Below are 12956 nucleotides of genomic sequence, written 5' to 3'. Positions count from 1 at the left end.
CAGTTCACGGCCCCGTACACGCCGCAAGAGAACCCGACGGAGCGAACTAACCGGACAGTGAAAACTATGATAGCGCAGTTCGCCGAAGGGAACCAGAGGAACTGGGATGAGAAATGGCCAGAGATAATGTTGGCCGTAAATTCAGGGGTGTCCGAATCCACCGGGTACTCGCCGGCGTTTGTGGTCCAAGGGAGAGAGCCGAGGCTACCAAAGGCTCTATACGATGACGAAGCGCTTGGCACAGGACAGGGCACGCCCACTCCGGACGAGAACGCGGCCAAGTTGAGAGAGGTATTTCAACTGGTGAGGCGGAATCTCGAAAGAGCGGCGCAGGACCAGGCGAGGTATTATAACCTGAGGAGGAGAGCGTGGAAACCCACGATTGGAGACAAGGTATGGGCCAAGCAACACCATCTATCCAACGCGGCCGAAGGGTTTGCGGCAAAACTGGCCCCGAAATATGACGGTCCCTACACCATAATGGATTTCGTGTCCCCGGTCATTTGTAAATTAAAGAAGGACAGCGAGAAACGGACGCGGACCGCCCATATAGGGGACCTGAAGCCACAACCCGGGGAAGGAACCCCTAAAACAGGCCCTGGAACCGAAGCGTAGACGACGCACAAGGAGGGGCAACGGGCGAGGCATACGGAGAAGGAAGGACGAGCACGAAAGACAGAGACTAGCGGCAGGGGCAGAAAGGAGAGTCCCAGCTGGATGCCACGCAGGACAAGGTCGTACGGGATACTCTTACAACTAAGGTTCAGTAAAACGAAGAACCACGCGTGTCACGCAGGACATGAATCGCCCACAAGGGAGGAGCGGGCGGCCCAACTTGATGCCACGCAGGACAAGGCCGTACAGGATACTCTTACAACTAAGGTTCAGTAAAACTAAGCAGCAGACGGCGGCCGGCGGACCAATAAAGCTGGACCTACAAGAGGAAAAAAGGAGGATTAGCTCGTCAGCCAATAGGAACCGATCAAAGGCAAAGAAGGTAGAAGATACCCGGGTTACCACTATCCCAGGGGGGGCGGGTTGCGTGGTGCGTCGACGGACGAGGGGGCACCCGAGAAAGGGGTTCCGAGATGAGCAGAAGTTCGGGTCCGGGTCCAGGGCATCGAAGCCAGCTGCTAACGTCGGGGATGGCGGGACAAAAGCGGATGCCGCCCGTGCGCGGTCTACCGGCTGGGGAATCGGATGATCCCTGGGTCCGAGGCGCTGCACGGGGGTGACATCCGCGTCTAAGCCGATCCAGAGACGGGCGGAGCTGGCCACGGGGGGCGGGCCGATGTTTGGCAGCACGGGCGAAAGGTCGGAGGACCTATTGATCACGAGCTGGGAGATCGGTCAGCACCCTGGACTGGAACCCAAGGACGGGCTGGAAGAAAGGCAAGGTGAGATGAGGAACCCAAGAACTCGGGAGGCTTACCAGATTCAAGGCGAAGCCAAACAACACGTCGCCAGACCTGGAAGTAGAAAGGGCCAAATAAAAAAAAAAGGGGAAAAAGGAAGAAAAAGTGGGAACCGAAGGAAAGCTAACAAAACCAGGGGGCACCCTAGTGTTAACGCGGCGAGAGGCGCGGATAACTTTCAAAACGGGAGCGAGCGAGAGAGCCAGCTGGAAGGCAAGAGAGAGCCGTCCCACGGGCCCATGTAAGGCACCGTTACAGGGAACGGTGAGCACCGGCACGAGCCCTTATAAAGGGGGGAGCAGCGCACGATCAGGTCTTTTCAAAAGTTGACCACGTGTGAAAAGAAAGGGTAAGATGCAGCAGCACTTAATAAGGTATATAACGGAGCAGCGAAAATGGATTCGCCGCGGGTATCAGGCTATGGGTGATACGCAAAGTCGGCGGCAGGCGTACCAGGTCGAGCGCGAGGAGCAAAGGGCGAGTAGGAGTAGGTCCCCGGAGCTACAGTTATTGGCCTCACCGCTAGTGTCAACCGCGGGATCCATGGGACCGACGGTGTCCCCCGTGGTATCGCCGGGGTACACCGAGGCGGAAAGTGACCTGGAATTGGTGAGCTGGGAGCCGGCGCCACGGAGAAAACGCGCACGCGAGGCGAAGCGCGAGGAGCCCCGGACCAGCAGACGCGAGGAGCCCCACACCAAGCGCGAGGAGCCCCGGACCAGCAGACGCGAGGAGCCCCGCACCAGCAAGCGCGAGGAGCCCCACACCGGCAAGCGCGAGGAGCACCGGACCAGCAGACGCGAGGAGTCCCGCACCGGCAAGCGCGAGGAGCCCCGGACCAGCAGCCGCGAGGAGCCCCGGACCAGCAAGCACGAAGAGCCCCGCACCGGCAAGCGCGAGAAGCCCCACCCCAGCAAGCGCGAGGAGCGGCCTGAGGGAGGAAGGAGGGGGCGCACGGAGACGCGGAAGGAGGAGCCCAGTGAGCGGGCCTCGAAGCGGGAGTCCACGCGTTCGACGCGTACGGCCAAGGAAGAGGAGTCGTCGGCACGCACAAGGGGGAGGTCGACGGCGCGGCGAGGGGATCAGCGGCCGACAGACCCACAGGTCGAGGAGCCGCAGCCAACGCCGACCGAAACCGCGGTCAAAGAGCCGCAGACAACGCCGACCGAAGCCGCGGTCAAAGAGCCGCAGGCAATGCAGGCCGACATCGCGGAAAACAACGCGGCCGCTGAGGCACGACGCCTCGCGGAATGGCACCGGCGGTTCGCGCTGGCTTCGGCGGCGGAGGAGCGGAGGCAACGGCGTGTATGGGAGGACGCCTTGACGCTGGCAAAGAGGCTGAAGGCCACGCAAGAGGCTGAAAAGGCGGCGCAAGAAGCGGAGGCGGAGCGCCACAAACGGGACGTCACGCACCAATGGCGGTGTATTAGCCGGATCGACGCAGCGGAGCAAAGGGAGATGGCGCGTCTGCGTGCGGAGGCGGAGAAGGCAAGGGCGACGCGGGCGGAGGGCGCGGCAGGCGGGCTGGCGGTGATCTCCAGCGATGAGGAGGAGGCGGAGTGCCCACCAGTGCCGAAGGCGGCTCGAGTCCAGTCGCCCGAAGAGGAGTGGCAGGAGAGGCTACGACGAGCCGAGGTGGAGGAGGAAGAGCTCTGGCAGCCACCCCCTGAACACGTCGAGTCCGAGGAGGAGCCACGGCCGCAGGCCCCACCGTCACCGGGGGCAGAGGAAGAGCTGTTCCAGCGTCGGCCGCCGGCTGACAACGCGCGCGGTCAAGGGGATCAGCAGCAGCAGCAGCAGCGTCAGCAGCAGCAGCATCAGCAGCAGCAGCAGCAGCATCAGCATCAGCAGCAGCAGCAGCAGCAGCACTGGCACGGGCCACAGGGAGCCGCCATCGGGCCGTTCGTCTCGCAGGAGGTGCGCTCCGCGGTACGAGACGGCATGATGTGGCACGTGCAAACGCTGCACATATCGTGGGCCTCTGGGCCCGCGCCCCAGCAGCCCGGGCAAGAGGCGAGGGAGGCTCGACTGTGGGAGGAGGCACCACGCGCCAGTGACGAGCGGGACCCGAGGCGGCGGGCACGGCCACAGGAGTCGACAGGCCCAGCGGTGGCACCCACAGCCGAAGAGGTGCCCGAGGAGGCACCCGGGGGGACGGCAGAGGTCGAGACGGAGGGTACGACGAACACGCCAACATCACTGACGGCGGAGGGCCCAGCGGCGGCACCCGAAGTCGAGGTGGCGACCGACGGCGAAGCGGATGACGGCGCGAGAGCAACGGCGGAAGCGAAGAAGGACGAGGCCGCGGAACAACACTCACCTGAGCCATGGGAGAGAGGTCCTTGGCGATGGCCGGAACCCGGCCAGGGCGAGCGTCCGAAGCTGGGCCGACAGGCGTCGTGCCCAGGGGAGCGGGCGGAGGCGCGCCGGCCCGAGCTCCAGCGCCAGGCATCGTGGCCCCAGACGAGGTCGGCGGACAACTCACGGTGGCGGTCCGTCAAACGCGAGGAGTGGCCGGCCGTCGTCACGCGCTCTCTCGCGCGGATAAAGCCAACCGCAAGGAGGGTGAAGCGTCTGGTCAACGACGGTGGCGTCCGGTACCGGCTATTGGTGTCCACCGATCGGCAGGAGGTATTCCGGGCTAGGTATTGAGGAGAAAAGAAGAGTAGAGAAGAAGAATGGAAAAAAAAGTAACTGAAAACAAGAACAAGTAAAAAAAAAAAAAACCAAAAAAAAAGGGGTGTTTAAAAAAAAAAAAAACATGGTCTTACCTTGCAAGGGGGAACAGCGGGGGATCGGTGAAGCTTGAATGAAGGCAGCGGAAGGCGTCAAAGCGGGAGGAAAACTTACCCGAAGCATCCAGAGGGCCGGCGGAAGGCATGCGCGCCAGCGAAGGGTAGTAGGGAAAAACAGACGCGCACAAGAAAAACAAAGAAAACACCCGGCATCGCGAGAAAATAGTACGTTTCCAGTCCATTGTGGAATTTGCGATCCAAGTAGAATACGCACGCTGCGACATATCGAGTAGATCACAAAAAAACGTCCCTACGCTTTATCGAGTGGAGCGTAAGGGCAACGCTGTGTCATATCGAGTAGGTCAGAATAGCGACCGTACCCTATATCGGGCGGTCCAAAATAAGCTCCTATGCGAACTATCGATAAGGGGGAATCGAATCGATCGCGCTCATCGGAGAGATACGGCAACACCGCAAGGCGCGAGGCCGAAAGAGGGCGCCAGGGGGCACCCGGGTCGAGAACAAAGCACGTGCGCGCCGGTCGCGCGGCGTTTTTGAAGCATCCCAAACCTGGGACGCGGAAAACCGGGGTTTTCCGCCAATAAAAGAAAGGGGGAAGTGTGAGGAAAGGTATTCCCACACGTAGGGGGCAGTATAGGGTTTAGCGCTAACGGCCGTTATCCGGGGATATCCGGAGGCGGCGAATTCCCGAGGAGAGCTCTCCCGGGGACCCAAGATGAGAGGGGAGGACCCCTGGAGAGAGAGCAGCGGGATGACGGGATCGGGCCGGCAGTGGCCCAGCGCATGACCAAATATGGTCATGAGATCACGCCACCAGCCAGGTCCCGTTGGAAAGCGACAAGGGAATGAAGGAACGCCGATGGAAAAATACGGGCACCGCATGGCGGAAAGTGCCGTTAGCGCCAGGCGGCATCGGCGGCGCCGACGCAGAAGCGAGCCTATAAGACGAGGGCCGCGACCAGGAACGGGACAGTCAGCAAGCGGAGCTAGCAAGAGTGAAGTGAATAGTGTGCCACAAGAGTGAGACCAAGCGAAGGGAAAGAACTCTAGAAAGCGAACGCGTTGTGTGAGGATTGAGAGGCGGACTCGAGCGTGCAGCCAAGAGCCAAAGACCCCAATCCCTTGAACCAACGGTGCCACGCTTGAAGCGCATCCCACCAGGAGTGAGGCACCCTCGGGCCGCAAAGCCAAGGGAGTCGAGTGAGAGCGAACGCGTCAGGCGCCTGACTGAGAGGCGGATTTGGGCCACGTGCCAAGAATCGCTAGCCCCAGTCAGTAGAGCCGGCGGTGCCACGCTCGGCGACGCCGTGGGGGGCCCAGGGAGCGACACGCTCATCGAACCATAGAGGAGAACCAAGAGGAGAACCAGCACCGGAGTCGGAATAGCGTAAGATAGACTTAAGATACCAATAAAGCATATTAGCATACCAGTACAAGACCCAACCCGTGCCTTCTTACTTGTCGTCGGGGCAACATACAAATATTGTTGCGGCGAGCCTACCGACCGCTGAGCCAGCCCAGCTGCATCAGACGGAAAAGAACGGTTCGTTACACTCCACAGAGGCCATAATGGTCACAAGCGGCATACCACTGGTCGAGCTTGCAGCGAAGGAAGCCAGCGAAATGCACAAGGGAAGAAAGGCCGCCAACACACAGGAAGATACTAGGATGGCTAAGAACAGGGCGAGGGCTGAATGTCTCGAGAGCTGGCAACTAAGATGGGATAATGCTGTAACTGGCCGTTGGACCCACCGACTAATCCCCAACATTGCAGCATGGATGAATCGGCGGCATGGAGAACTTACATTCGTGCTTTAAGGAGTACCTTCACCGCTTTGGCCACGAGGAAGATGGGCTGTGCAGCTGCTGCGGAACAACAGAAAACGCTGAGCATGTGCTGACCACATGAGCCAGATTTTCAGAGGCCCGCAGGCGAGCAGAAGGCATCCTAGGGGGGCCCATAACGGTGGAAGGTTTGGTACCAAGGATGCTGGAAAACCAAACCAAGCGCGCAAGGATCTCTCCTCCAAGGCTGCAGCGTTGCTCCTCCCATGAGGAGCAAGCAGACCCGATGGAGAGAGCCAAGGCGCATTTGGCGAGTTTGGGCCAAAAGGCCATAGAGCTAAGGAAGCTGTTGGTGCTACCAAGGAGGTCCATCACTAACCCACTGAGGGACCTGGTGGACGAGATCGATTATCTGCAGCGAGAGGTGGTATCGTGCTGGCAGGCGATCTCTGCGGAGCAGTCTGTCGCCAAGGCTGCACAGCTGGCAGTGGCGGAAAGGGCGGGAAAGAGGGCACGGCTAGAGCCCAGGAACACCACCCACCCGTCCCCGTCTCCAATGCCGAAGAAACCAAAACATGGGTCCAAAATGTAAAAAAAAAAAAAAACGCCGTACCTCGCAAGGTACCGGAGGACGCCCCAAAGGATTGCGATGAGGGGTGGGTGAGGTTCGTAGCTGGGCAAAGGCCAAAGCAGCAGCTTTAACCAGGACCGCCACGCAGCGATGCAATAGTCATCGCCGCCACCAGCACTGTCTCATATCCAGACATCCTAAGGAAGGTTAAGACCGAGCCAAGTCTTAAAAAACTAGGGCAATCGGTGCAAGGGATGCGACGCACAGCAAAAGTTGAGCTGTTGCTGATGCTGGAAAAATCGGCGGACCCGAGAACCCACGAGATGCAGGCAGCAGTCAAGGAAGCGCTAGGAAGCACGGTTGAAGTAAGGAGTCTTACCGAAACTGTCATCTTGGAGGTAAGGGACATAGACGAAGTGTCCACCCAAGAGGAAGTCCTAGCGGAACTCAAAGCGCAGGCAGGGGTGGAAACCTGCGAGGCCGCAGCCATCTCCATCAGACCAGCCTATAGGAGCACGCAGACCCTGACTCTGAAAGTTCCACCGGCTATAGCAAAGCCCCTCCTGGAGAAAGGAAGAATTCGCCTGGGGTGGGGGTATTGCGGAATATGACCCAAGTCAACTCCCCGAAGATGCTACAAGTGCATGGAGTTCAGCCACATCGCGCCTAATTGTAAGAGCGGCCAAGACTTCACGAAGTGCTGCTACCATTGCGCATGAGCTGACCACCAGGCCAAAGACTGCAAAGTCGAACCAACTTGCATTCTTTGTAAGCGCCACCGGGGGACGGACCCGAAACACCAAACGACGAGTTCGAGGTGCCCGCAGTACCAAAAGGCGATGCAGCAGATGAAGGATAGATAAAAATCATCCAACTAAATCTTAACCACTGTGAGATGGCACAGCAGCTGCTTGATCAGACTATAAGGGAACACCGTATTGATAAACGAGCAATACCGGAATCGCAGCTCGGGAGAGTGGATTGCTGACTCGAGCAAAAAGGCAGCGATATGGAGCTGTGGGAGTCCCACACATCCGTCGGAGACCGATTCGCCAGAGCCCGAATAAATGGAGTGCACATATATAGTTGCTACCTGCCCCCGAGCCTCAGCCTGCAGCAGGCGACGCAGTCACTGGAAAGGATTGCCGAAGATGCGCGAGAGAAACACCCTAAGCTCATAGCCGGCGATTTCAACGCTTGGGCGACGGAGTGGAGATGCCCGAGAACCAAGGGGACAAGCGCTCATAGAATGCTTTGCGACTTTTGGATGCCGTACTGCTGAACACAGATACACAGCAGACGTTCGGCAGAGCTGGAACGGGATCTACAATAGACCTTACGTTCGTTAGCAGCAGCCTTAGCCGCAGGACAACGTGGAAAGTTAGCGGCTTATATAGCGGGAGTGACCACCAAGCCCTCATATGTGAAATCCAGGCCGCGGGCGCACCTAACCCGGTCATTGGCAAGCAGATCGGTTATAAGACCGAAACGCTAGAGCCGGATATGGTTAGGGCCATGTTTGAGGAGGGCCATGCTGAAGAGAGAGCAAGCCAACTGACCATACATTCGCTGGAAGCATGTGATGCCTCCATGTTAAGGAAAAGAAGAAGCCTGAACAACCAGGCCAACGTACTGGTGGAACGCTGGTATAGGTAGAGCCGGAAAAGACGGCTGTGGAGATATTGTTTTTTATCCCCAATCGGCCGAATAATTATTTCAAATTAAATAAAACTCGGCGCAGAAATAAAATTACGATATGTTCTTTAATGCGTGACATCCAAATTGCAAGTGTGGCTTGGCTGACTTTACATTGCCGCTCCGATCGCTGAGCGCAGCTTCGCTCGGCCGACGTCGGTAGGCAGACGCAAAGCGGAGATAGCGAAGAGCGAGCTGGCAGAGAGCGTTTAGCAGGGCAAGCACGCGCAAAGCTTTAACAAACAAATGAGTGACATAGACATAAGTAACAAACAAAATAAGCGGCTGAGGGCCAAGAATTAGGTGCTATTTGGCAAGCAGCTAATCGGCTGGGCTCTGCTCCGAACATTCACCCCCCGTTGGAAGGCAAAGGCATTCAAGTGATCCATCCTAAAGGGGCAGAACCGCTATTTTTCTAACGGCCCTCTTGAAGATGCTTGCTTGGGCGCAGCTGGCGGCTACGCTGGTATGATCGTCGAATGCAGCAATCGGCGCTTCTTTACGAAGGCGCCTTGTCGTGATTACATCTTGATCATCGGGAACCTCTGTAATTTGGCAATGTAGAAATTGTTGAAAGTTGAATTTCATTTAGCGTGGATATGTAGGTTTTTAATGTATCGAAAAGTTCGCGCTGCAGTTCCTGATTCTCCGATCGCAGTTTTTCCACTTGCACCTGCCACTCGAGCAGCTGCTTCCTGCATTGCTGCTCTAAGTTTTGGTACTCCAGCGTTGTGGGCCGAAAATCGTCATTAGAGATGCAAGAGGAATTTTCAAAAGCGGCTAAAACTGCACGCTTATTCTCCGAGCTATCAATGCTTCCTGACACTATCCAACCAAGTTTTGTCTCCTGCAATGTTGGCAATTGGTCTGATAGTCGAATCTGTCCGACGCACATTAAATCGAAGAACAAACCACAACCTATCAACAGATCGATACGTTGGGGCTTGAAGAAATTAGGATCAGCTAGTTTTAGATTATTCGGCATGGGCCAATCCTTTGCGTCTAGGCCGAAGTTAGGCTGCATTTCCGTAATTGAGTTGGTGACAATTGCAGCGAAGGAAGCTCGATAGCTTGCGTCCTGGGATTGTACAACTATATGTACAGACTTGCTCGAAGGTAGAATGGAATCTCCGATACCGGAGATGTTAACATAAGACGAGCGGTGATCCAACTGCAACTGATTAGCAAATCTAGACGTTACAAAGTTTGCCTGTGTTGCAGAATCCAAAATGGCACGACATGGGATAAGTGCTCCATAACGATATGTTACATGGACGAGGGCAGTAGGTAGCAACACGTTCTGGCTAGGCTGAGACTTCTTGATCGAGGGGGGAGGGCTAGAACATCCGCTTGCTAGAAGCACAGTCGCGGCCTCTTGCTGGATCGATTCCTCGGCCGGTGAAGAGGAAGATGAAGCACCAGTTCCCGATGGAATGTGGAGTAGCGTGTGATGTTTGGCCTGGCAATGCCTGCAAAGTCCTGACCTGCACCTCTGCAATTCATGGCCTTTGTTGAGGCAGTTCAAACACAAGCGGCTCTTCTTTGCTTCTTTGTATCGTTCAAACGCAGAGAGATTCAGGAATGTGTACGGTGAGGCTTGTAGCTGCTGTGAGGAGGCCTAGGGTTTTTGGGGTCCGCCGAAAATTAGGCACCGTCTAACGAGAGGCAAGACAAACTCTCTTTAACAGTCGGCAAAGAGGGCCTGGGATCAAAGAGTGGGTCAGAGCCAGGTCAGACTTCCTCGTCGAAAGGAGAGCGAGTTCGAAGTCGAAGTCGGACAAGATAAACGGCTATAAATAGATGGCATTGGACGCCATTGCGGGATTCCAAGCCTGGTCGACAGCATTGGATTTTGTTCTCCAAGTGTCCTCTATAGTGTCAGCCGTAGTTGAATATTCAAAGAAAGAAAAAAGAGAAAAACCATATAAATACAATAACTAGTGAAAAGTAGCCAGGAAGTGAGACGGTGATTAGTGAAACCTCTTCGATACACCCTTTCGACGGGTCACCCGTTTGGGTAAGTTGTGGAATAAAAAAAAAGACAGCCTAGCGAAAGAGTATAAAGGTGTTCTGTGGGTGCAAATTTCCATAGGTCTTAAATTGGAGGAGGCTCGTCTTCCACGACCGCCAGCTGAAATTCGTAGAAATTCGCCGGAGCTTTGGGTCGTCGCCTTGGAGCAGTTCGGCGAGCCAGAGAGGAGAGGCCAACTAGTGCCCGGCAGACGGCAGCCGCGTCGGCTTGTTCATCGCTCCGCGTATGCGTCCATACCCCGTGCGCATGGGAGGAGGCAAAGAAAAAAAAGTGTTCTTCAGTGGCGACAAATAGTGGCAGATCGAGTTAGAAAATTTCTCATAGAAGGCCAGCCCCGCCCAAAATAACAATAACAAAAAAAAAAAGAATCAAATATAAGAAACAAATAACGGATCGTAGTCAGATGCTCTAAGCATCAATACCCGAGTTATTTTATTCTCCCTCTCATTTAGGCTTCTTTAGCTCTCTATCCCTATCTATCTCTCTCCACCTAACTTTGCGCTGCGGGCGAGCCCCCACATACCGGTGCCCGATAAGCGCCGCTAATCTGCACATAGGAATGCAAGACTGAGCGCAGAGGAATGTAAGGCGGCGTGAGGGACGGGAAGAAAAGAGACAGGCAATCACCGTTAAAATTAACTCGATCTGCCTGAGCCACTCGGTCGTCATCTCAATTTTTTTGTGTGTGCGAATTGTGTGTGTTCTTTTTTTATACTTTTCAGGGGCCCAAATCGGAAGCGCTTCGTCGATGGAGGTTCCTGTAAGTCGTTCAATTGAATAAATAAAATATGTATATGAAAGTTCGAAAAATATATAAAAATATGAAAGTTCGCCACGGGAGCGCACCCAATTAGTGGGTTGAAAAGAGAGGGCATCAGAAAGTCACCTCTTGATTCTTTTCCCTACGCCTCTCGTACATTACACCTTCTCTTTTGGTGGATCGCTATGCCAGCAATTGCTCACATAAAATTTTCTTACATTTCTTTTCTTTTCACTCCTATTCAAATCATCTGTTCTCTCTCATATCTAGCCTAAGCTTCTTATTTATTTACAGTACTTTACGCAAATTATTTAAAATTAAGTCGTAGCCAATACTCGGGAAGGGCAAATGAGAACATTAAATTACTGGGGATCACTAATTTTAGTCATTAGAAATAAATAAACGTTTATAATGTCTGAGTAGAAGAAATAGTGTTTGATCTCCTGCAGCAAGCCCCTGTAGGTCTCGCATAATATAAGGGGTCTTGTAACAAATTATGTGGTATCGGGCACAGCAAGACCAAGGTAGGGTGGGCGAACATCACTCCTCATGAACAGCTGAGGAATTCTTTTCGTTGTCCGTTCACCAGTGCAGTTATTGTCTTTCGTTTTAGGTGTTGTGCTTTCCGTCCGGTTTCATATGGCTTATTGACACGCATTAAATGTAGAATAATAATAGGGTAGGCCTCAGCTTAGGAGCAAATAAACAAGAACACCACACTCGTGGCCGACGAGCCAGTAGCCGGAAAATTGACAGCGTGCCGCTTCAAGCTGAGAGGACCATCTCGCCTACATCGTGGTTGCACGTGACATTTATTATTATTTTTGGCGCCCAACGTGGGGCCTCACTGTTAGGTGGGAATTATTACAATTTGTACTTAGGGGTGTGGTTCACGAACAATGACCTAAAACAAACCTTCACTTTTAAAATTTTCCTTCCATCGACTGTTCGATGTCTTTATTGAAGACAAAGAAACGCAAATCATTTCCGCTTTCATTCAGTTCTCTTACGGATCTTTGGAACACCGATAGAAAACTAAGCCCCAGGGTATGTTTCCGGGCCACGATTCTAAGGGTTCTGAGTGAGTTTGACTTATTTCTGTACAAATAGCCTGATTGTCGTGATTAATAGGAATACTACTAGAATAGCTTTAAGAAGCTATCTGTTGTCCATGTCATTTCAGTTTGCGCTGTAAGTGCTACTCAACTTTATGCCTGAGGGACCAAGGGAAAACTGAACCGTCTTGGATTCACTGGTGATGCATTTAGCTTAAGTGCACTCCTGACCACGGATCATTTCATTAAGTGCCTCAGTTTGCTTTGTCTTATCTTTGTTTGGCAGTTTGGATCACTGCTTCTATAAGCGCTGTTGGACGCAGGTGCGCAGAATTTAGAATTACCACTGCCCACGGCCTAGGTGTTCTAACTTGCCAGAAAGTATTTTCCTCTTTAGCTGTACTTGGTGAAATAATTCGGACAATTAAGAGAGGCTCTGCAGGGAGCCAGGCTAGCTGGGAGATCAAACCATTAGAATTTTTTTGTATTATTTTTTTATTTGAAACTGTTGAGTTGAAAGTTTTTTGTTTAATTAATATTCAAATTTCATTTCACTTTTAAATTTCCTTATTACATATATATAAGAAAACATACATAACCTTTACGAGTTAAGCAGATAGTTTTTTTAGTAAACACCTATAAGAAGAAAGATGGGCTTGGATCGGTCTGATGATGAAGGGGCAAGCGCCTCAGCAATCTGTTGCAGGCTGTGCAAAGTCACAATGGCCCCCGAAGATGTTTATAGAACTCCTTGTCAGCATGAATTCCATAAAACATGCATGCGAACATACCTTAAGACACAAACAACCTGTCCAGTTTGCAATGCGGTTTGTAGTGCCCCAACGGCTGGTCAGCCTCCTCTGGTGCCTGGCAAGACTAGACAGCAG

General features: G+C 53.9%; 1 protein-coding gene and 1 long non-coding RNA gene across 5 annotated transcripts; both read left to right on the top strand.

Annotated features, from left to right (window-relative positions):
- The first annotated feature begins 1835 nt into the window (after positions 1 to 1835).
- Positions 1836 to 8183, top strand: LOC117186889 (proteoglycan 4-like). The gene is made up of 3 exons (XM_033388169.1): positions 1836 to 2024; positions 2190 to 2836; positions 8126 to 8183. The coding sequence occupies exons 1-3, from the start codon at positions 1836 to 1838 to the stop codon at positions 8181 to 8183; spliced, it is 894 nt and encodes a 297-aa protein (XP_033244060.1).
- Positions 8184 to 9805: 1622 nt separating this feature from the next.
- Positions 9806 to 12181, top strand: LOC108152563. 4 transcript variants are annotated; one of them, XR_004471193.1, is made up of 4 exons: positions 9806 to 10239; positions 10315 to 10559; positions 10977 to 11014; positions 11628 to 12181. It is a non-coding gene; the product is annotated as an uncharacterized LOC108152563 (long non-coding RNA). The 4 variants fall into 4 exon arrangements; XR_004471194.1 differs by lacking the exon at positions 10977 to 11014; XR_004471192.1 differs by having other exon boundaries at positions 10977 to 12181.
- The last annotated feature ends 775 nt before the right edge of the window (positions 12182 to 12956 follow it).

Source organism: Drosophila miranda, chromosome XL (assembly GCF_003369915.1).
Source record: "Drosophila miranda strain MSH22 chromosome XL, D.miranda_PacBio2.1, whole genome shotgun sequence".
Classification (NCBI taxonomy): domain Eukaryota; kingdom Metazoa; phylum Arthropoda; class Insecta; order Diptera; family Drosophilidae; genus Drosophila; species Drosophila miranda.
This window is presented reverse-complemented; position numbering and strand designations above follow the sequence as displayed.